General features: G+C 43.9%; 1 protein-coding gene across 1 annotated transcript; it reads right to left on the reverse strand.

Annotated features, from left to right (window-relative positions):
• Positions 1–158: 158 nt before the first annotated feature.
• INTS14 (integrator complex subunit 14) lies at positions 159–19,855 on the reverse strand. Its single transcript, XM_075006400.1, has 12 exons — positions 19,685–19,855; positions 18,764–19,023; positions 16,725–16,832; positions 11,677–11,832; positions 9,324–9,442; positions 8,593–8,735; positions 6,385–6,477; positions 4,650–4,794; positions 4,297–4,430; positions 4,081–4,199; positions 3,268–3,333; positions 159–2,202 (listed from the first exon to the last, which is right to left on the reverse strand). The coding sequence occupies exons 2-12, from the start codon at positions 18,983–18,985 to the stop codon at positions 1,951–1,953; spliced, it is 1,557 nt and encodes a 518-aa protein (XP_074862501.1). The 5' UTR covers positions 18,986–19,023; positions 19,685–19,855; the 3' UTR covers positions 159–1,950.
• Positions 19,856–23,337: the final 3,482 nt, after the last annotated feature.

The following is a 23,337-nucleotide window of genomic DNA, read 5'->3' on the forward strand; positions in this document are numbered from 1 at the left end:
GAAGATACAAAAGTGAGATTTAAATCAAATTAATTGTACTCCTGACTATGGAGCAGGTAGTCTAATACTCTTCCCCCAAAACCTGTGGTAACACTTGTGCAAGTTAATTCCAGAGTTTAAGGCAATGAATTTATTGCCATCCCACTGTTTGAGGAGGATTTCTTTCCTTTTTTTTTTTTTTTGAAAGTGTTAAGACCGATAAGTAATTATACAAGAAAGTATCTACTTTCCATTCACAATCCCTAACCATCGAACATTTCACTTTTTAATACGAAGCTCCTTTTCCCCCACTGATTGCTAGTGCGAGGTTAACGCAAGCACATTTAGGTGTGGTTTTTGCAGAGAAGTGGTCCGCCCACCACTGAACGCATTCTGCAAAACAGCACCACCCTAAGGAACCACTACTGTAGAAGAGCAGGTCTACAATTAAAAGGCTGCATCAGCATAGCTACACCACTACAGCACTCAGGTGAAGACACACCTATGCCATTGGGCAAGCATCTCCTGTCAATGTAGTTAATCCACCTTCCCAGGAGGGGGCAGCTATATAGATGGGAGAAGACACTCAGACAGACATAGTGCTGTCTACAATGGGGATTAGTCAGTATGACTATATTGCTCACAAGTATGTTTTCACACCACAAGATGTTATACTGGTTATAGGTCCCTAGCATAGACCAGGCTTAAATGTGTTAAAAGGAGCCTTTCTGCATGAAAGACTAAAGAAGGGCTGGGCTAGCTTCCTCAGTGTAATTACACTAATTTTACACAGTATCACTTCTACATACACCTCTATTTCACAGTGAGTCATGGGATCAAATAGCTTAGTATTGCCACTGAAAGCTTAACACAGCAGCCTCTCTTTTAGTTCTTTTGAAGGGCATTTAAACATTTGTGAAATACATGCTGGTGAGGGTATGGGACAGGCACAGGCACTGAAACTGGCATTTGGGACAGATTTGTCACAAATCTTGAACTAATAAGTTTGCTTGTCCTGGAGGCAGCTGAATGTGTATTTCAGTTAATAAAGATTTACATGCAAAAGCTTTCTTACCTATACAGCCTCTTTTGCAAGCTAACAAGATCAATTTGTTTGCTGACCTTCATGAAGAAATGTTACAACTTAAAGCAGTGACCTGATGAAGGTTTAAGCCTCTGTAATGCTGAACACGCCCATTCTTTTAAAACAAACCAAAATCACTGAGAGCACCCATAAAAAGTTCCTCTTTATTTATTAGTGGCATCTTAAAAAAACAACTTTTCTCTTGCTAGAATGTAAGTTACTTTCTCAATTATGAATGTTGTGAGGCCGATGAGATACCTGAAATTTTAGTAATTTTACATTTTGAAAGGCAGACCTTAAATTTTTAAAATCAGGAATGCAATTAGAGATAGCGCTCAAATTGCTCACTGTACATCTAACCACACAACGTGCATACACTCAATCCTGATGGGGCAAGGCAAGTGCATACATGTTTGAAAGCCACAGGTCCTTATAGAGAACACCAGCCTCTGTCTGGAGAGAAGTTTTAACACTGCTTTTGTGCACCAGTCTAATTGTTACGACTTATGTTTGAGGATACCCAATGACTGGTTTTCAGAAAAACAAAAAGTATGTGTGGGGGAAGAGGAATTGTAGGCTACTGTCACCAGTCCATTGCATACAACAGTGTTTTCCTCATCACATCCGAACAATCATACTCTGCTATAACCTCCTTTTCTTCATGAGATGTTCATGAGGCATTAAAAATACAATTTCTAGATAAAACACTAAATCCACTGCAAGCTATGAGTTAATCCCAGATTAAGAAATTGTTTGATTGAGACCCTGTTTGCATTGATAAATTTCTTCAAACAACATTGGAGTCCATCCTAGAAAACAAATGGAGAGGAAAATTTGGACCACTTGAGTTTTAAAAGTAATGTACATAAGGTTCTAAAAAGCACATCTCATATTCTTTCCGTACTGCTACCGGAGAAGTCTGTCTGCAGTGGAGTGATGTTATGGTCGTAGGCAGCATATTCTGAGGTCCCGTTACTTGCTGCTTTGAGCTGCTGAGCAGCATGTGTAAGCTGAAAGGCTGCATCCGGGTGAGCTGTATCAGGCAGTAACGTACACTCCCGTTCCAGCATATCTGCCACACCTTTTAAAAGGTCTAAAAACCCAAAAGCCAAAGCTGCCTTCCGTAAACGGTTGAGTTCCTAGAAGGGAGAAATGATCCATTTAAAGCCATCTTGATTCTTCTGAAAGGAGGTTTTATACATTGCAAGTTTGTTTACTCAGGGGAAGGATATATTGGGGGCTTGTGCTACCATTCTGGCAAGGTTCCCAACTGCTAAGAGCATGGGAGTGAAGTCTAGTGCTGGGGCCAAACTGGAGACAACAGGTACAGCACACCAGTGATTTAACTTCCCCATAATACCTTGTCAGCCTGGGCAGACAGCCCTCCCACTGGCAGACGTGCATGCTTTGTCATTGTGCTGTTTCAGCCAATCTGCCCAGGAGAATTTACAGGAAGTGATTTTCTTAGATTGTCAACTCTTAGGGCAGGCACTAAGGCTTTGTATGCATTTACACAGCATGTACCCCAGCTGAGGGGTTTATGTCACTGCTAGGGAGAGAAGGATTATGATGATAGGGTTATAAAGTGGTACAACGTAGCTAACCATATCTGGCTTTTTACATTTCTTGTCCTCTGTGTACTACAGGTAGAAAACGTACTAATAGTTGACTTCAATATCCAAGAATAGGCTACTGTTTGCCTGTGCTCTTGTTTCCTTCTGTGATACCCTTTGATCCCTCAGTACTACTGGTACATTCTGCCAGGGAGACAGGATGAGACTGGGTGTCCCACTGCTCTCCATTTCATTCTGGAGTCCAGCTGGCAGGGTGTGTGTGTGTGGAGCATACCCCATTTCTGCCCCCGCCATGGAGATGCATGCACCACCACCTCTGGGATACACATCTGTGAGCACAAGCAGGTGGGATGGCAACAGACTACTGGCTCTGAACTCTAGGTCTCCCACAATTGAACCCAATACGTTGCCTGTCAGAGAAGATAAGATCAGGGGATTCCAGGCTACAGCTCTACCTATATGTATAATGGGTCAAGTATCTACCTCCAAAGGATGATGAAGAATTAAAGTATGCAAAGCAGTACAAGCTCCGGAGATAGGACATGCAGAGAATTATTAACTTCAGTGGTCTCTACAGATCAAACATGCTTCAGTGCAGTCACATGCAAACCCATAACATGAGCCACTCACTTTATAGAATGTTTGAGTTTTTTCAGGGAGCTTTCTTGCATTTCTCAAGATCTTCTGTACATCCGTCTGGAGAAAAGAAAAAAACAATACCATAACTTTTGGGAAAAGCTTTCAGGAAAGAATCCCAACTGTACAAATTAATGATCATTTGATTATTTCTGCAGGCTCAGTGAATGGTGATTGGTTATGCAGCTATACAAGCCACAAAAATGGGTATTACACAAAACCACATGCCAGGCAAAGTTTTAATTAAACAAACAATATGTGTTTGTGTTTTAGTTGTGATACAGCTTGAACATCTCTGGACCAGCACTCTATGGTCCAGCATCACTTTAATTAGCTAGATGCCCAATTATCAGGTGTCTGGCCAAGTGTTCCATGGTCCCATAAAGTTTGTTTCTAGCCACTAGTCCTGGCTCTGGGTTCTGTGCTGTTATTTAGCTGTACTTTACCCCTAAATGTCTTCTAAAAGCCCAGGAAGCAGCAGAAGTATTGGTAATCCTGCTAGACAATATTGCCTTTATGTGGTTCAGCACCAGTCAGGTCCGAGGGTGCAGGACCAGAGAGGTACAGCCTGTACTTCAAACAGGAAGCTTGAATATGAATTTAAAAAAAAAAATCACACACGAGAAGGTATAGAATCATAGAAGGCTGGAACCGAAAGGGACCTCAAGAGGTCATGGAGTCCAGTCCCCTGCCCTCCCGGCAGGCCAAGCACCACCTAGACCATTCTGTTGCCCAAGAAAAATGATCCTTTCAAAACATTGATACAGAACTGGGCAAGAGCACCAAAACTAAACAATGAGTTGCTACCTGGAGTCCACTTGGTTTGATCCACACAGTGACATTCTGTGCATAACTGCGCTTGTTTTTAGGCTGTAAGGGGAAAGGGCTTTTATTGTCATCTTCACCATAAGGATTTTCTTTAGCATCTGAAAGAAATTAAAGCTTTTTAATAAGACATACCAAATGCATTAACCTAGAAAACATCAAATGCATGAGAGGCTTTAAATTCAGTTTGGTTACTACCTGAAATAGGACCAAGCTGAGCCATTCTCCCTAGCCAAGGCAGGGGCTCAGGACCAGGTTCAAAGAGAGACATCATGAGGTTTGACTTCTTCTTACTATCAGCTTGTGAGTACAGCATGCCGTGCCATTCAGGCCTAAAGAAAACAGCAGATCACCAAGGTTGAAAACCACCCATTCCTCACACCTAAAACTCACCTCCCACTCTTCCTACTTCGGGGCTCTGGCTTTCATTATCTGCAAATTATTTACCCCTCTGGTGCAGAATCACTACAAACCAGACAATCTTATCAAGTCACCAGTGTGACGCACAATATTTCACAGAGGACGTTGCCAAGACAAATGCCCTTCCATACCCAAACTGAACAATCGCCACCATGCCTTCCACTTTCAGGCTCCCATGCAACAGCACACAGAAGTTGGGTATTTTGCCCGCAATTTGATTAGCTGAATTCTCATCCTCTGTGTCATCAGTGATCCCTGGTCCCATCTCATCGCCTTCTGTGCAAGAGAAAAAGGACAAACACAGGAGAGAGATTCACATTTCCCAGCGCTTTGTTTTTTCTACCATGCTTGGCGTCTTACCACCTCTGCCAAGCAAGTCACCCAGAAACATGAGCAAAGGAAACTACTCTACAATGCAGTTCAACAGATCAACCTTCCTTACACACAGCAGCTTCTCCTCTCTTTAGGAAGGCTCAAAGTTCCCTAGGCAATTTGAAGACCTGAGATACAGCTGTGGTTTCTGGACACCGTCTGCTTCTTGTCTCACAAGCATGATCCTTTACATTAAGCCTCCAGGGTAGCAGTGGTGCTAATGGGCCAAACAAGATACCTGGTTATGCAGGAGGTGTGGCTAAAATAGTATCTTTTTCTATTGCTGGGGTTTTTGAGTTTTTTGGAATGGTTACCCCTTTACACAGCAAACCCAACTACCTGGTGATTACACGAGGAGTCATAATCCCCCGTTAGAGAAGCCACATGTTTGCCCTACTCCCACAACTGTGTCTGAAGAGTTGGTCTTTCCTCAGTTCAATTGAAACCTCACCTTTGGGAAAATCAGACTAAAATACAAGGTTCCAACACTGCTGGTTGCAAGTGACCCCTTCTAAAGGAGCCCTTAACCCTTCCCTCCATAGGTTTCCTTTTTGTCATGAGCAACTTGCAGGGTTTTAGGACCTCAAAATCAGCTCTGCGTTAGCCACCAGCACGTGGTTGCCACTGGGAGGAAAGATGTGGCACAAAAAGAGTGCAAGCACAGAGCACTAACCACACGCTTGGCCCTTTCAAATTGTCCCAAGAGAAACCACAATATGTCCTTTTTGCTCCACTTGAGGAAGGATAACTAGGAACCACACTGAAAGGGCACTGGGAGCCCTTTTCAATGTACGCGGACAAAACAAAGTTTGAGATTTACCTAACCTCCCTTATTACTTACACCTGCCACCCAGTAGCAGACACAAATGTTAACAGTGGTCATGTTCCTAAGTAACAAAGGAGAAATCAATCACAAACACTAAGCTCTGTTAGAAAGACAAGGTGGGTTAGGTAATACCTTTTGTTGGACCAACTTTCGTTGGTGAAAGAGAGAAGCTCTCATGCCATATACAAGCCTCTCTCTCTTACCAGCAAAACGTTATCTCACCTACCTCATCTCTCTAATACCCTGGGGACGGTAAGGCTTCGAGGACATTACATGCAAGCTCAGTTCTGAAGATCACTTAAAAAAGCCCAACTATTCCAAGCAGATAAAAGGATGCATTAAGCATCCAGCTTGATTCTTGGCACAGAATGAATTTTAGCTCTAAGTTCAGAAAGCTCTATGTATGACGTCACTAAAGAGACAAAGTCCCTTTTATTAATGGTGCTGCTTCATGTCCAGATGCATTTTTAAGATTTTTTTTTTGAAGAAAAGGTAAAACGCTTGTGTTTAAGATTTTAATTTTAATGGAATTATCACAAAAGCTTTTCCTAATGGGCTGGCTCTTGTCCTTTAAGAAAACTTTGGAAGGTCTGGCTCTAATCTACCATTGAAAACCTTGTCAATTCCAAATAGTGCAACATTCATTATTAGAAACAAAAATGACTCACCTTTGTTGAGTGCAATGGGCAATACCAAGTGTCTAGATAATACAGGAGGGCTAGAAATATCAGCTATATCTATAAAACCAACTATTTCTAGATCTGTAAAGAAACAAAGAGTCTCAAGTCAGCCCTGGAAACAGCCAAGGAGTTATCCATGTTAAATTTAACATCAGAATAGGAACACTCTTCCTTAGACTCTAGGTTTTTGAAGCAGGACCCTATATGTCCATAGCACTTTGCACAGTGGGGCCCCAATCTTGATCGGGTCCTTAGGTGCCACCGCAATACAAATATTTATCATACAATAAGGAGCAACTTGAAGATGGGCAGTTGAAAAGCAGCTGTAACTGACAGAACCTGGTGTGTCTAATGAAAGAGGCTGCTATACACCATGTTTTTGTTCGTAAGTATGCAACCCTTTGCCAAAAGGACACCAATAACCAATCATGTTTAGGAAGAAAGGGGCAGACAATCTACCCAGATCCACTCCTTTGCACTGCTCAGGTGGCACGAATGCCCCTCCCATGACAGCCCCAGTGTGGAGGGTCTTTAGCAGATATAAAGCCAGGATAGCCACCTGCTACACCTCTCTCACCAGTGCTCCTGTGCAGATATCAATGAAGGGGTATGCCCAAAGCATGATGCTCTCTGATTATGTCCTTCAGAGACCACATACACCCAGCACAAGTTAGAGGAGCTCTTAGGCAGAGTCTGAGAACTCAAAAGCACCCCTCATCTGTTGAAAAGAATCTGTCCCAAAAGCTGATAACATTGATGTTTTCCACAAGTAATTAATATATTGGAAGTTAAACCTGCAAAGGCATTCACTGGTGACTGAGCATGCTGAAAGAAGTGGAGAGTAGAATCTCATTTATTTCAAAGTTCCCTTATCTCAAAGGCCAGGCACCAACATATATTAAATAAAATTAAGTCCTCTTGTCTGGATAAGTTTCATGCCTCTGATTTCATTCAGTTGCACTATTTCTAGTAGCTAACGCAAACAAAAATTGATTTCTACTACTCCAAATTCAGTACAAAGCCAAATACAAAGTGTTATTACTGTGTTCCTCATTCCAGATGGATTTCTCTTGCAGCTGAACAAAACCAAGGAAACTTGAATAAATGAAGTAAGAACTCTGAAATTAATGCCATCCAAGTAATTTAACTGTGCACCCACCAGTTTTTTGGATAGAACTAGACACTTTTTGATGAAGCACCCAATAGAGCCAATACGGTTTAAGACTTGTCACAGCGTGTTTCGGAAAGCAAGTTATGGCACAGAGAGATCTACTATAGCACTCTATTGCCAAATTGAAAAGAATAGAAACAAAACTCGCAGGACCAAGTGTACAACTGAAAAGGGAAGTTTGGCATAAAAAAACAGGCCTGGTTTACCCATTGGGGAACTCTGTACACATGCGCAGTGCCCCCATCACATGGGGGCCCTGTTCACTGGCTTTAAATGAGCACATTTCAACCTGGCATACCCGGCAGATTTAAGTGAAGGGTGGGGGCACAGGGCGGAGGGAGGTCTTCAATTTCCATAGTGCATAGCGCTCCAAAATTTTTACATTAATAAGTAAACCATTCAGTAGGTCACATTTTGCAGAGTTTATTCTCTCCATGTGTGTATCAGTGACAAAGCAGATCCACGGACCCCCACTTCCCAGGTGAGGCTTTAGTCTCTGGGATGAACAAGGAAGATTGCATTCTGCACAATGGTTTTGAAAGCAAATGTAGTGGCAGTGAAAGGTGCAAATCAACACTCTTGGTGAAAGAAGAAAGGGCAACGCAAGCTTCCTTGGTGTTCCCATGCCTCACCAGCAGGCTTTGGAGGGTAGTTCAGACTCTACAGGAGCCAACCCAACCCTTGGTTTCTCTGCTGGGTTGCAAAGGAGTCCCTGGAACACACCTCACAGCTGTCTTCTTTACTTCCTGCACGTGGGGATTCTCACCTGGCCACAGCTGGTTTTTTAAAACCTTTCTACACCATTCTGGCCCATCTGCCAGGTGTACAGTTGAAAAAGAGGGTGAGACTCCCACCCTTGATAGCAGATATAGCTGGCCATTGCAATGTTATGGGAGACTGTATTTCTTTCCTTTCAGGGCAGAGAGAAAGGGGAGGGGCAGTCACTCTACAAGGCAGGGGATGTCAACAGAAAAAGAAAAAGTTAACACGACTCAAGTTTAAAAAATCATACAAACATTTGTTACCTGTATTAATTGCTTTAGGGATGGGATCTATTTCCTCATCTATAATGAAAGGTTCTGGTCTGGGAAATACTTGCACATCAGATGTTAAGTGACCACATTTGAGAACAGCATGGAATGGTGTGTAAGCCAGGTCTATTAGTTTTCTAGAACATGATCATTTATTATTAGGGAAAAAGTAACATATATCAGTTGAAAATAAGTTATGTAAGCTTATTTAAGAGCACTGCATTGAGCTCCCAAAACGGAGTGCTTTAACAAAAAAACACTTAAGTTAACTCAGTAGTTCTAGCATTGTCAAATTATGAAATTCTACAATACATTACAGACCCAAGACGGGTGAGATAATAACAACAGAAAATAGATATTGCCATCTCCACCTTATCTAATGTCCTGGGACCAAGATGGCTACAACACCACCGCATACACAATACATTATGACATTTATGGCAAATTAATAGCAATTCCTGAAAAGCCTCTGACCTAAACAATATTTCAACTTGTCTAATCACTGACAAAAAGAAAATATCTGTAGGTACTGATGGTACTGGTTTTAATTAGAGTGAAAAGACAAGTATTGGCCATAACCAATGAAAGTCAAAGATTAATCAATAGTCGTCAACATATTGAACAAGGATAGCAAAAGCAATCTATGACTCAAATTTCTTGCATTATGCTTATTTTCTTTACACATGTTAATTTCACAGAGTCATGTTAATTACAAAAATACTAACCCAAACATGGACTGTACATTCTTCAAGCAAAGGGGTCCATCGATGGTAAAAATCTGTCCCTCTCCATTATTTAAATCTATAAGTCGTTCCAGACAATCTAAAGAATCTGAGCTCTGGAGCTGCATAATAAACAAACAGATATTTTTAAAAAAATTATACCTGAAAAAAACAGCATAAGAACAGATGACACAGGAGACTGTTTTTAAGGAAATATATGCAAATGAGAATAATGATGATGAGACCTACTAATGCAATACAAGGCTAGGAAAACAAACTTTCTTTGTATGCACCAATTGGACAGTTTACCCCACCAGCATTTCTGTGTACAGACATCAGAAAAAGGGACAGTGATTCTTGACACATACAGCATCAGTTTCAAAGCTGTAGATATTTTTGATCTTCCATTCATAAATATCTTATTCCCCCTTAATAAACTAAAGTGAAATATAAATAAATTATTTAATAATGACTTTTTTGCCATTTATTCCCAGCTTCTGAGTTTGAACCATTTCTAACAAAGAAATTCCACTATGCCATTAAATATATCTTTAGGAAAAAAATTGTAGGAACATAGTATTTTAGTTACGTTATAGCTTATTTAAATACCTTAAAATTATGCTGTTCATTTCCATTTTTGCACTAAGACATTTTAAGGCTGAGTTTATATGTTTAGATTTTTTTAAAAACTTTTTGACACTGGAATGAGTTGAGAAATATTTCATCTTGATTTTCATCTACTCTATTTTGCTGTGCTTATGATCAAAGAACATTAATAAAAGTCTGAAGCTTGTTCTTCACAGTACAGTTAAGTTGGTTTAATTACTCGGTCAGGGGTGGCATTAATTCATCCCAATGCCCACACAGACAGTTTTAGGCTGAGTTAGCTATTGGTTCTCAAGGCAAGTAGATGACCTATGCTGATAAGAGAACTCCACCCATCAGCACCCATTAGCTGCATCCACAACAGCCCATTCTTTTGAAAGAGCAGGCCCTGCTTTGAAGTAGCATGCAGCATGTCTACAAACACCGTACGCTCTGTCAAAGATAAAACTGACGTCAGGCACCGCAGGAATCGAAACTGCTCTCCCAAACAGAAAACAGGAAGAGGCCACTCTTCCAATGTCTTTTTTCAAAAAAGGATGTGTGTAGACACTCCACGTCTCACTTTTTTGCGAGAGTGGGTCTCCCATGGCAGCAATCAGCTGTTAGGCAGAGATGTGCTGTCCAGCTCCTGCGAGGCTCTATGGTATGTGCGTGCAGCAGCTCTTAAAGCCGCACAGACCAGGAAACCCCACTGCAGGAAGCTGAGAGCGTGCAGGCAGCAGCCATCGCACATGGTGCCCCTGGATGTGTCAGCCAGACCCCCAGTGGCTACCAGAGCAGCATGGCCACCAGCCAGCTGTGTGAGGAGCCCCAGGGCCCCCTCTCTGAGCACACCCAGGGTTCCCAAGGGTTCAGCCGGCAGGCAGGATTGCACCCCTCCTGGAGCGAGCACAAGCTCCAGGACCTGCTGGGACGCTGGCAGGAGGAGGTGCTCCTGGTCATGGGGAGCAAGCATTGGAATGCGGCTGCCTTCGCCTGGCTGGCTGAGGGCCTGACAACCTAGGGTCACCCTGCCCACGCTCCTGACCAGGTCAGGAGCAAGGTGAAGGAGTTGTGGCAGGGCCCTGAGGTAATCTGGGAGCCCCAGTGTGGCAAAGCCCATGATGGTCGTGCCCAGGTCCCTGATGCGGATGACCTCTGCAGCAGCATGGCATTTAGAGCGAGGACACCTGCGGGTGTGGGAGGCATGGGTCATGACATGACATGACACATAGGCACCTGTGAGGGGGTGCGCCCGGCCCCCCCCAACCCCAACCCCACCCCACCGGTGGGTACATGAACAAATTCACAGCTTCTCAGTATTCAAGAGCACAGGAGTGCCTTTGATAACATAATACTCTCTATTTCTGCAGTTGATTTCCTCAGAGAATTACTTAGGCCATGTCTACACTACTAGCTATGCTGCTACTGTGACACTGAACAGACATATGCTACATCAGTGGAAGTGGTTTTCCTGTCACTGCAGTTAATCCAGCCCTCCAAAACCTGGTACAACTCTTCCATTAACCTAGCAATACTATACCGAGGCTTAGACTAACACGGCTACCTCTCTGAATATTTACATCTGTCAAGGATGTGATCGTCATACAATTAACTTGCACATACTGCAAGCGAACGTGACCCACTTATCACAAAACTCAAACCCTTTACCACCTGATTATTAGAATAAATCTTAAGAAGAACATGTGATTCTGGAAGAAAAATTACCAATCAGTGTAACAAAACCAGCAAGAATTTGTTAAAGAGTCACCTCTTCTAGATTAGCCATGCACATGATGTATAACTTGGCTGGGAAGGGAAAAGGCAGTGGAAATCGGCTGTTGTCATTGCGCTGGTTGCACGTAGCTAAGGAGTGACGTAGAGAGCCTCTGCCAATACCCAAACAGCCATCAGTTACCAGAACCACCTAGTGCAAACACAAATACATTAGCATGTTCATCTAACACATTTCTTCATCTGCCCCAATCCTGCAAACACACCTGTGCACAGCTTTACTTCGGTCAATAGTTCTGTTGGGACTACTGAGCTTATTCCTGGAAATCCCTCCTCACATAAGCAGTCCTTATTCACAATACAATAATTACATAAGGATTACCCACTTAAGGTTTGCATGTCAACTGCATATTTAAGCAATTTACTGTTACCAATTCAATGCTTTACGTAACAAACACACATAACTATATTTTAAAATTCAGTGAAGAAAATAATGGCTAGGATTTATTTTTATCAGCCACCATCATATTCTACTACAGGCCAAATCTCTCTAGTCTGGCACACTTTGGTCCAACAACATCCATGGTCCAGTATAATTTTAGTTAGCTGGATATCCACTTATCATGGGTGTGGCCAAGTTCCCCACGGTCCCACAAAGTTTGTTTACAGCCATCAGTCCTGGCTCTCAGTGTTCTATGTTGTTATTTAGCTGTAATTTACCCCTAAATGTCTTCTTAGAGCCCAGTAAGCAGTGGAAGTGTTGGTAATGCTGCTAGACAATATTGACCTCCTGTGGTTCGGCAAATTCTCTGGTTCAGCACCAGTCACATCCTGAGTGTACTGAACTAAAGAGGTTCAACCTGTAGTAATGAACATAGGGTAATAACCAAAAGTATGTTTGAGTTTTAAAAAGCCATGCACACTTTTAGTATAGAAAATACATCACAAGGACCCAAAAGCCTCAGATGATAGATATTAGAAGAACTTAAGTTATTATAATCCCTCTACAGAATTTAAGGGCCAACGCAATTCCCACTGACACCAACCCAGGCCATAATAAAGAAAGTATCTGTCAGCTACACCCACCTCTCAGTCCTGTGCTAACTACTACGGTCTTGCTCAACCCTTTCCGGTTTTTCAGCAGCAACACTGAGGCAGTAATGTGATATGTTTTCGTCCAAATGGACTCCATGTCATTTACAAAAAACTGCACCCTACAATTCAATAAAATGTTTGGATTTGTTTGCACTCCATTTCTGGGAAGGAGCATGGCACCAGTGCATTATAGCTGGGCACCAATAAACAAAGTTTTGGCTAGCAAGTGAGGAAGACTAAATCCATCTGAAATTAAGCATTTATTATTTCCAACATTTAGAATCCAGGTTTTAACACGAGAGAACATACGCCTTTTTTTCCTCCCATTTCCTCAACACACTTGTCATTTTTCATAGTCTCACTAGTGCACTCATGCATGAAAATAACCTGCCTTGCTGCTACAAGAGGCCTTTCATCCTCCAGAAACCTGATATGCCAGCACAATGGCCTATGGCAGAAGAGATCACCCTGCCAAAGGCCTGATATATGCTTGAGGTTTACACCTTTCCGGATGTTTGGTTCCAATGTCTATTTTTTCCAGGGACCTTTACGATAGTTGTATTACAGGAGGGCTCAATTCACGGAGCTGGAAAACGAATGAATACAAACCGTAACCCAACAAACAGCTGATTCTTAGCATCTTGAAAAAATGAGGGCCCAAAGCAGGCTTTTTCTCCAAGAAGGTGCACTGCACTAGAAGGGAAACCGGACCCAATGCTGTAACAGCCTAGTGGATGTTCTGAGTCCTTCTAGCCAAGCCCGGCAGATGCAGACACAGTGGCTCAGCAGGCCTTGGGGATCAAAGACCTTACTACTGCTTCAGACACCAGTGGGTGCCTGGTGGGGGAAGGTGCTCTGTGTTTGGCCCTTCTGACTACAGGTCCCTGGGGCCATGAAATGCAGGGAGGAGCAGGAGTTCTCTGTGAGTTCTAGGGAAGCATTCTATTTTGCACCATGTAGGTGCTTCAGGAGGGGAAAGGGATCATTGATGCAAAGGGTCTTAAGAACATAAGAACGGTCATACGGGGTCAGACCAAAGGTCCATCCAGCCCAGTAGCCTGTCTACCGACAGTGGCCAGTGCCAGGTGCCCCAGAGGGAGTGGGCCGAAGACAACGATCAAGCGATTTGTCTCCTGCCATCCATCTCCAGCCTCTGACAATCAGAGGCCAGGGACACCATTCCTACCCTTGGCTAATAGCTTTTTATGGACCTAACCTCCATGAATTTAAGAAGCTCTTTCTTAAATTCTGTTATGGTCCTAGCCTTCACAGTCTCCTCTGGCAAGGAGTTCCACGGGTTAACTATGCACTAAGAGAAGAAGAACTTTATTTTATTAGTTTTAGACCTGCTACCCATTAATTTCATTTGGTGTCCTCTAGTTCTTCTATTATGAGCACAAGTAAATAACTTCTCCTTATTCACCTGCTCCACACCTGTCATAATTTTATATACCTCTATCATGTCCTCCCTCAGTCTTCTCTTTTCTAAACTGAAAAGTTCCAATCTTTTTAGCCTCTCCTCATACGGGACCTGTTCCAAGCCCCTAATCACTTTAGTTGCCCTTTCCTGAACCTTTTCCAGTGTCAGGATATCTTTTTTTAGGTGAGGAGACCACATCTGTACACAGTATTCAAGATGTGGGCGTACCATAGATTTATATAGGGGAGTAAGATACTCCTTGTCTTATTTTCTATCCCTTTTTCAATAATACCTAACATTCTATTTGCCTTTTTGACAGCCTCTGCACACTGCGTGGATGTTTTCAAGGAACTATCCACGATAACTCCAAGATCTCTTTCCTGATTAGTTATAGCTAAATTAGCCCCCATTATATTGTAAGTTTAGTTGGGGTTATTTTTTCCAATGTGCATTACCTTACACTTATCTACATTAAATTTCATTTGCTATTTTGTTGCCCAATCACTCAGTTTGATGAGATCTTTTTGAAGTTCTTCACAGTCTGCCTTTGTCTTGACTGTCTTGAACAGTTTAGTGTCATCTGCAAACTTTGCCACCTCACTGCTCACCCCCTTCTCCAGATCACTTATGAATAAATTGAACAGGACTGGTCCGACGACTGACCCTTGGGGGACACCACTAGTTACCCCTCTCCATTCGGAAAATTTACCATTTATGCCTACCCTGTGTTTCCTGTCTTTTAACCAGTTCTCAATTCATGAAAGGACCTTCCCCCTTACCTCATGACAACTTAATTTACATAAGAGCCTTTGATGAGGTACCTTGTCAAAGGCTTTCTGGAGATCTAAGTATACTATATCCACTGGATCTCCCCTGTCTGCATGTTTGTTAACCCCTTCAAAGAACTCCAACAGATTAGTAAGAGGTGATTTCCCTCTGCAGAAACCATGTTGACTTTTGCCTATCAAATTATGTTCCTCTATGTGCCTGACAATTTTATTCTTTACTATTGTTTCAACTAATTTGCCCGGAACTGATGTTAAACTTACCAGTCTGTAATTGCCAGGGTCACTTCTAGAGCCCTTTTTGAATATTGGTGTCACATTAGCTATCTTCTAGTCATTAGGTACGGAAGCTGATCCAAAGGACAGGTTACAAACTAGTGTTAATAGTTCTGCAATGTCCCATTGGAGTTCTTTCAGAACCCTTGGACGAATGCCAGCTGGGTGGAGTGATACGTTAACATTAAGTTTATCTATTTGTTTCAAAACCTCCTCGAATGACACTTCAATCCAGGACAGTTCCTCAGTTTCATTTCCCACAAAAAATGATGCAGGTTTGTCTTCAAACATTTTCTCTCTACCACAACACAGCATCCGGGCCAGAGATGGCAGAAATTAGCCCAAATGTTGTTGCTGAATATTTTATTGAAGGGCTGAACCATTTTGTTGGCATAGAGGCCAACCAAATACAGTAAAAACTCTGTTATCTGGCAGTCTATTAACTGGCATTTCTGAGATCTCCCAATGCAAATCTTCAGTTTAGGAATCAGGACTAAAATACTGCCCAGCACAGCAGGCAATTGCATATTCTGTACTATGCTTTTACGCAAAAGAGGCAGAAGAAAAGTAAGCAAGCTGAAATAATAGATTTATTCAAAAAAGCAGCTTCTAGGGTGCATCAGTGGATCCTTCAGCCCAATCTCCTACACTGTCTACATCTGCAGTTGAACCTCTTAATCAGGAACTCTCTCATCTAGCAACATCCATAATCCAGCATGATTTTAGTTAGCTGGCCAAGCACTTATCGCCAATGTGGCCAAGTTTCCTGTGTTCCCATAAAGTTTATTTACAGCCACCAGTCCTGGCTCTCAGTGTTCTGTGCTGCTATTTAACTATAATTTCCCTCTAAATGTCTTCTAAGAGTCCAGTAAGCAATGGAAGTGTTAGTAATGCACTAGAGAACAGTGACCACCTGTGGTATGGCAAATTCTCTCGTCCAGCATCGGTCAGGATCCAAGGGTGCTGGAGGAGAGAGGTTCCACCTGTACAATGACAATTTTTGTAAACGATGATGATCCAGGAGCACTGCAAGATCCTGAAGTGCCTTCTGAATCATCAAAGAAGATTAAATTATGTTCAATATAATTTCAGTGTTAAGTGTATTTTTAACAGCCTGAGTGAATGCCATGTGCTGCCCATAGCGATATGTAGCATCATAAGATAATTTACTGTATAGAAACTTTACTTGTCTACACCTTAAGTGCTTCAAGAAGCCAACTGCTCTGCAGTGCAGCTCTATTACTTGATTGGACAGCACTCATATACTATCTCATACTTCATTCATTTTACTGTGTTCTAATTGTTTGAAAACAATTGATGTGATTTAACATTTGATTGATAAACTCCCAGCTAACCAGCATAGTCAACTAGGTAGCACCTCCAATTCCCTCAGCATGCAAGAAACAGAGCTTTTACTGTATGTTCAGCTGATGAACTGCAGTTTATAGAATTCACCAAATACTGCAAGCTGGATTCTGAGAACAATCAAAGGCCACAACCAATCATTACCTGGCAGGGAACAGCAGCACCCCATTCCTGTTGCACCACATTACAAACCCCGACCAGTGCTAATTCTAAGCATGTTTTGTCATAATCATCCATATTACTCAGGGCTTCCTAGAAAGAAAAAAGTTACACATTATCCTTTGTAGGTAGACAACTGATATCAGGGAGCACGTGCAACTTATTCAAAAACAGGAAGTAATTAATAAATACCTTCCTTTCCCATTGTGCCTTTGTTAATGTAGTAGTGTACTCTTAAGGATGATCTGCAAAGTTTTTAAAAAATTAGGCGTTTGCCCTTCTTTAGGCTGTAGAAAGCAGGTCTGAAAGAACTGAGGTTGGATAAGTATTTTTCAGCTATTCTTTATATTCACAATTAAAGCTAGAAAGATCATGTATTGACTGGGAAACAAGTGAAATTCTGACCTTGCAAACCACAAGCAAAAGCTGAGAGGGAAGGAATTTTGGTCACAAAGGGCCCGAACCTGTTTTTAAAAAACCTTTTGAAGGTCTCCAAGAACAGACCATTCAAAACCCCAAACTATGCTGTTTCCTCAGGTATAACAAAATAACTACTCTCATTATTCTGCTCTTTCAACTCCTGTAATCATGCGAAATAATCATTTTCCTTCCAGTAGCACCTTCCATTCAAAGATCTCTAAATACAGTACAAGCATTAAAAGTGCCTTCACTCATATTGAGTAGTATTGTATTCCACAAACAGATCCAGAGAAGTCAATGGCAACATGGCTGTTGCCTTACTGTATTTACTGCTATCACAATATGACTTCAAATACCGTAGACTCACAACACACCTATGAAGTGAGTCAGTAATTTTAGGCCCAGTTTATGGCTGTAGAAACTGAGCCACAGGGAGCTTGCTCCCGAGCCTGCTGTGCAGGAAGCCAGGGGCAGGGGAACTAACAATCCAAGACTCTTGCATCCATTGCCCGTCTTTAGCCTATCCTTCCTTCCTTCCTTCCTCAAAGGAACATTTTGTATGGGACCAGAAAAGCATCATTTTTCTCCCACTGCGCCCATTGTCTAGTCAATAATAGTGGTGCCCACAAGTACAGGGCAGCATGGAGCCGCCTGTTTCCCAACACCACCAAACAGAAGCTGCATCAGGTAAGTGCATGAACCTCCCGCTCCCGCTCCCCCTCACCCACTCCTACACCCTACCTCCCACCCATACCCTGCACCCCCACCCCAGCCTGCTCCCAGAAGCCCTTTCCTGAATATTTTTGGCCCCATCCCGGAGCCTAGAGGCCATCCCAAAAAATCTATTGGCACTACGCCCCTCCCCCAAAAAGTTAATCTGGCCCTGGTTATCCAAGGCACAAAACATCTTCTCTAAACCTGGTCACTTTGTTCAAAATCTTTCTGGAGCTGCTTTCTGCTGGAGAGCACATCAAAACTCTCACACAAAACAAGGACATTACAAAACCATAAGTGTGTGGACATGCCTCAGCCAGTATCACCATGATCTCATTATTTGAGCCCACCGAACAATTTCTCTTCATCCCCACCTTTGCTTTCATTAGCTCTTCGTTGTTGGGTGGCATCTGAATTTAGACTTCAAGCTCTTCAAGACAGCAAGCATCTCATTACTCATTTTTCTAAGCTACCCAGCAGACTCAGGAACTCTGAACTTACAGGCAGCACTATCACTGACTCATTTGAATATAAAATACAACTTTCCCTGCCTGTGTTTTCCCATTTGTAAAATAGGGATAACACCCACATCATAGGGTTGTTGTGAGGCTTAAGTAAGAGTGCAGAAAGTGATATGTGATCCTTGTATAGAAGGACTAATGTTTCACTACAAAAACAACAAGAAGTTCTGTGGCCCCTTCTAGACTAACATATTTTGGAGCATAAGCTTTCATGAACCTGTTAGTCTATAAGAAGCCACAGGACTTCTTGTTGTTTTTGATGATACAGACTAACACAGCTACCCCTCTGATACTGTTTCACGACAACCATGAAATGCTGAATATTTTGAAGTGACTCACTGACCCCAGTATGTTCCTTAACAGGTATACCTGAAGTGTGTTGTAATCTCTTGTAAATGGAACCATCAGCTCCCAAAGTGACGAGAAGACCACCAAGGCTGTAAACTCAAGTTTATAATTGGTGGCCATGTGCTCAAACAACATGGTCAATCCATGGACCGCCAGGTGTTTCCGCTGATACTCTTCAGAGCCCTCCACAGAAACAGGCCGGGTCATGGAAAGTGACACGTCCATCACCACCACGGTCGGCATGGTGACCCTTTCTCCAGGTTACCAAGAAGAAGGATTCACTGCAAAGGGGGGAAAGCTCCACACAGTGACTATCACAGAGAAACACACGCTCTGTCCGATGCTACAGAACGGCCCGAGATGAGGCCATGCTTTGCGGCAGCACTGGCAACACGTTAGGACTTTTACGTGCTTAAAACGGTAAGGTGCCCCAGGAGTGGGCAATGAGGGGGTGTAGGTGATTAGAACCGGGACAACAGGGAGAGCTGCACGTCAAGAATAAGAGCCTGCCCGTATTTTAAAATGAGTTTGGACTTCAGGGCGTGAACTGAAAATGCACGGGCGGTTCCTGAACACCTCCACGTGTGAACCCCTTAGTCTGGAACAAGCGCGCCTTGCGCCAGTTCAGCTGTGTAACGCGGGGGGCTCGGGGCGGGCAGGCGGCCGCGGGGGGGGGACGGGGACGGGGTCGGGGTCGGGACTGTGGGGCTGCCAGGGCACGTGCTGGAGGGCGGGACCCCGGGGAGCAGGGACCGGGGCTGTGGGGCACTGGGGGTCCGGGGTCCCTGGGGTAGAGGCCCGGTCCCAGGGGAGCAGAGGCCGGGGCTGTGGGGCACTAGGGGTCCGGGTCCCCAGGCGGCGGGGGGGCAGGGTCCCCGGGCGCTCCGCCCCCCACCCCCGCTGCAGCTCGGCGCCCCTCCCGCCGCCCCCGGCCCCGCTCACCGCAGCCCAAGGCCTCGACAGTCCCGGCCCTGCCGCCGCTTCCATGAGTCCGGCACCTGAAACCTTCCCCCGCTGCGGCTGCCAGAACTCAGGGGCCGAGCGCAGAACGGGCCGCCCGGCAGAGCGTCCTTCGGGGGCGGCCTGGGCGGGAGCGCGGCCTGTCAGGAGCTCGCGGGAGGGGATGTGAGGGGAGTGCTGGGGGGAGGGGACGTGAGGGGAGTGCTGGGGGGTGAGCTGGGGGGAGGGGATGTGAGGGGAGTGCTAGGGGGGAGGGGATGTGAGGGGAGTGCTGGGGGGGTGAGCTGGGGGGAGGGGATGTGAGGGGAGTGCTGGGGGGAGGGGATGTGAGGGGAGTGCTGGGGGGTGAGGTGGGGGAGGAGACATGAGGGGAACATGGGGGGTGAGCTGTGGGGAGGTGCTCTGTGGGGTAGCAGGTGCTTGGGGGGAGTTTAGTGGGGGTGCTGTGTGTGAGGGAGGCAGGAGATGCTGTGTGGGGGATGAAGTGCTTGCGGGCAGTTCAGTGGACAGAGGTGGGGTGCAGGACAATGAGAAGAGGCTTGGCGGAAGCTCAGTGTGGGGGAGCTCATCTGCAACATTTAACTCAGTGTCCTTCAAATGCCATCATACAAGAAGCTTGGCAACATGTAGGTTGCTGGGGGTGTACAGTTTCACAGAGACCTTTGAAACTCCTAACGCTTTGCAGTGCTCCCAATGGTTGAGTCTCCCCACAGGGAAGTTACATGCAATCCCACACTCATACACACCTTAGCATTTTAATACCTTTTTCTCCTAAAATCATTAATGTTAATTACATTTGGTTTAATCTGGCCCATTTAGTTCCTAGCATTTGGTGATTGTGTGAAAACCTCAGCTTGCAGCAGGAAAGGCACATTTCTAGCCCTTGTGGAGGGTTACCATACTTGAACTTTCCAAAAAGAGGACACCCCTGAGAGGGAGTGTATGTGTATCAGCATCTACCAATTCATGTTCTCCTGATATACTATATATACACTAACACATTAATACAAGGTGAGTTGGTAGATGCTGGTAAAGATACACTCCCTCTCAGGGGTGTCCTCTTTTTGGAAAGTTCAAATACAGTATGGTAACCCTGCAAGTTGGTAGCAAAGAAAAGCATGAGAATGTGACATGAACACGTGCTCATGACTCAGAAGTCAAACAGACAGCCCCCACATGTATCTATTATGTTTCTACAATTTCATGATCTTTTGGAGCCTGACTTAAATTTTGAACACACAAGGTTGACTACTTTACCTACCCTTATTATGATCCTGCTCCCACTTGGCTATGGTTGAAGCCAATGGCAAATTATCTTTTGATTTTATGGGGCCTTACATGTGTACTTCATTGTCTGGTATGGATTGTGCTTGTAACTGTTGCAAGGTGTGAATTCTTCATTATCTTTAACAGTGCTACTCCAACAGAACTCTTCTCACACAGGAGAGGGAGCTAAATGTGCTCCTCGTCTACAATTTAATATTGAACAACTTTACATATCTTGGACAAATGCCATGATTTTCCAGCTCAGCAAAGCGTGAACAAAGCTCACTGAAGTCAATGGGCTGGGCAGGTGTGCAGCATGATGGCAAATCAGGCCAGGAGTTTACAGGCTTGTGCATACATGCACAATACATGAGTTTCCAAGTCACATTGTGATTTACACCCAGGTAACAGAGCAGGACCAAACTCTTGTAATTGGTGCATACAAAAGGAGCCTCCACTAGAGACCTGGACTGCAAAAGATACATGTCTAGTCTTGGCTTTGTGAGCTTGGTGCCTCAGTTTCCACAGCTATAAAACAGGGATACTAATATTGATGTCCTTTGTAAAGTGCATGAAGATCTACTGACAAAAAGCACTAACTGACCCAAAAAAAGTCACAAATCATGGAGACTGTATACTAGCTGATAGGTAAATATAACCCCACCAGTCACTGTGCATTTATGTATCCCTCATTGTGCCAGAGACAGAAAGGATGTGAGTAAGTTAAAGCCCCACCATAAAACCAAGCTGAATAGATCTAGCTGTAGCAAAGTAAACTTTTAGTGCTGGACATCCCAGTTCAGTTCTTAGCATCAGCTGTGATGGTGGTCATCACATAAGCATCTCCCCTCAGCAGCCACAGAAGGCTGCATTGGGTATTCTCCTCCTCTCTAAGGCAGCCTGTGACTTTCCCTTACATCCTCTTCATATATTACAATTACTTTCTTGATTGATATTCTAGGGACTTCCTTAGCCTCTTGATGTTGTGCTGAGGACAGGGAGTTGGAGAAATCTTCTGAAAGGAATTGTGAACTAAAAAAAATGGACTCATATATATCAACAGAAGAAATATGGTGTAAAGATGGAAAGGCAGAAAGGAGTTCTCACCTGGGTAATAGCAGCTTCTCACACCAGTCCAGAAAAGGAGAGGATGACAAGCCAAAGTTATCCATTACGCTCATCAGACAGAGTCTCAGCTTATCAGGTAGTATTAACTTTTGATCATCAAATTGAAGAAATTAAAAGACAGAATGTGAAATTCCCTGGATTAATTCCCAAGCCCCTGGGCCACCCAGTCACCTACAACTGTTTTGAGTTGGCTTCATTCTTCATTGTACATGGAGATGTGCCTCAGTTTCTCCACCTGTAAAACAGGGAATACTTATATTGACCTCCTTTGTCAAGTGCTTGGAGATCTACCAACAAAAGCACTAAATAAGAGGTAAGTATTATAACAACTGACCCACAAAGAGTCACAAATGGAGACTGTGTGGGGAGGGGGGCTAAAGCCCTCCCCCAACCCTGAGATTCGTATGGGGATGTGGTTTCCCATCAGGGAGTGAGCCCCCCTTACCCCCTTACCCTTGGCCTGACTCCTGCGTCCCCTCACTGCCTACCCTGAATCCCATGCTCCACTCCACACTATCATTTTTTACAGGTACTCTCCTAACACAATCACTCCCAACCCCTTTCCCTGACCAAGGGAGTGTGATACAACAGTACCTGCAAGTAAGTTAAGTTACTTTCACTTCTAAGAGTATGTCCTGCAGGGCCACAACACCATATAAAGCCAGTTCTAATGCTACCTGCCATATTTATGGCAACAATTTAAAAATCCAGATTCATGTTCTACCCAGGCATGCAAGAAAGCAGGCATCTGCCCTAAAGATCTTACTAGCTTTGGCCCAACTCAAGCAAGTTGATCTACATGCATGTGGCTTTACTGGGGCTCCGGGCACATGCCAGGTTCTGTCCACACAGACAAAAAGGGAGGCAGAGAAGAGATTTAGCACAGAACAATGTTTTTATTTGCCCCACCCGCCCGGATTGTTTACTTACTTTCATTTAGTAATATTGCTGACAGCTTGCAAAGCATGTACCTTTGCACCCAAATGGAGAACAATGAAATATCTGACCAGAGCTGTCCTGTTCCCTCAATCCTGGAGCCATTCTGTGTTAGAGACACCCCCACCTCCCTGTGTAATACATTAGGCTGGCCATCCCACACTAGTGTTCTCTCTCATTTTTTCCACCCATGGTCAGAATAAATGTTGTTATGTGCACCCAGGCATGTGTGGATGTGGACCACCAGGAGAAACACATGCTGCCAGCTGTGGGTGCTCTGTTAAGCAGCTGGGCAGCACCTGAAT

The sequence above is a fragment of the Carettochelys insculpta genome, chromosome 12, assembly GCF_033958435.1.
Source record: "Carettochelys insculpta isolate YL-2023 chromosome 12, ASM3395843v1, whole genome shotgun sequence".
NCBI lineage: Eukaryota > Metazoa > Chordata > Testudines > Carettochelyidae > Carettochelys > Carettochelys insculpta.

Coding starts and splice junctions, on each gene's coding strand:
- INTS14 (XM_075006400.1), bottom strand. CDS start 18,985: ATGCCGACCGTGGTGGTGATGGACGTGTCACTTTCCATGACCCGGCCT. Junction 4,795..6,384: donor GCCCATTGCACTCAACAAAG/GTGAGTCATTTT, acceptor TCTCTTGCACAG/AAGGCGATGAGATGGGACCA. Junction 4,200..4,296: donor TCAGCTTGGTCCTATTTCAG/GTAGTAACCAAA, acceptor AATTTCTTTCAG/ATGCTAAAGAAAATCCTTAT.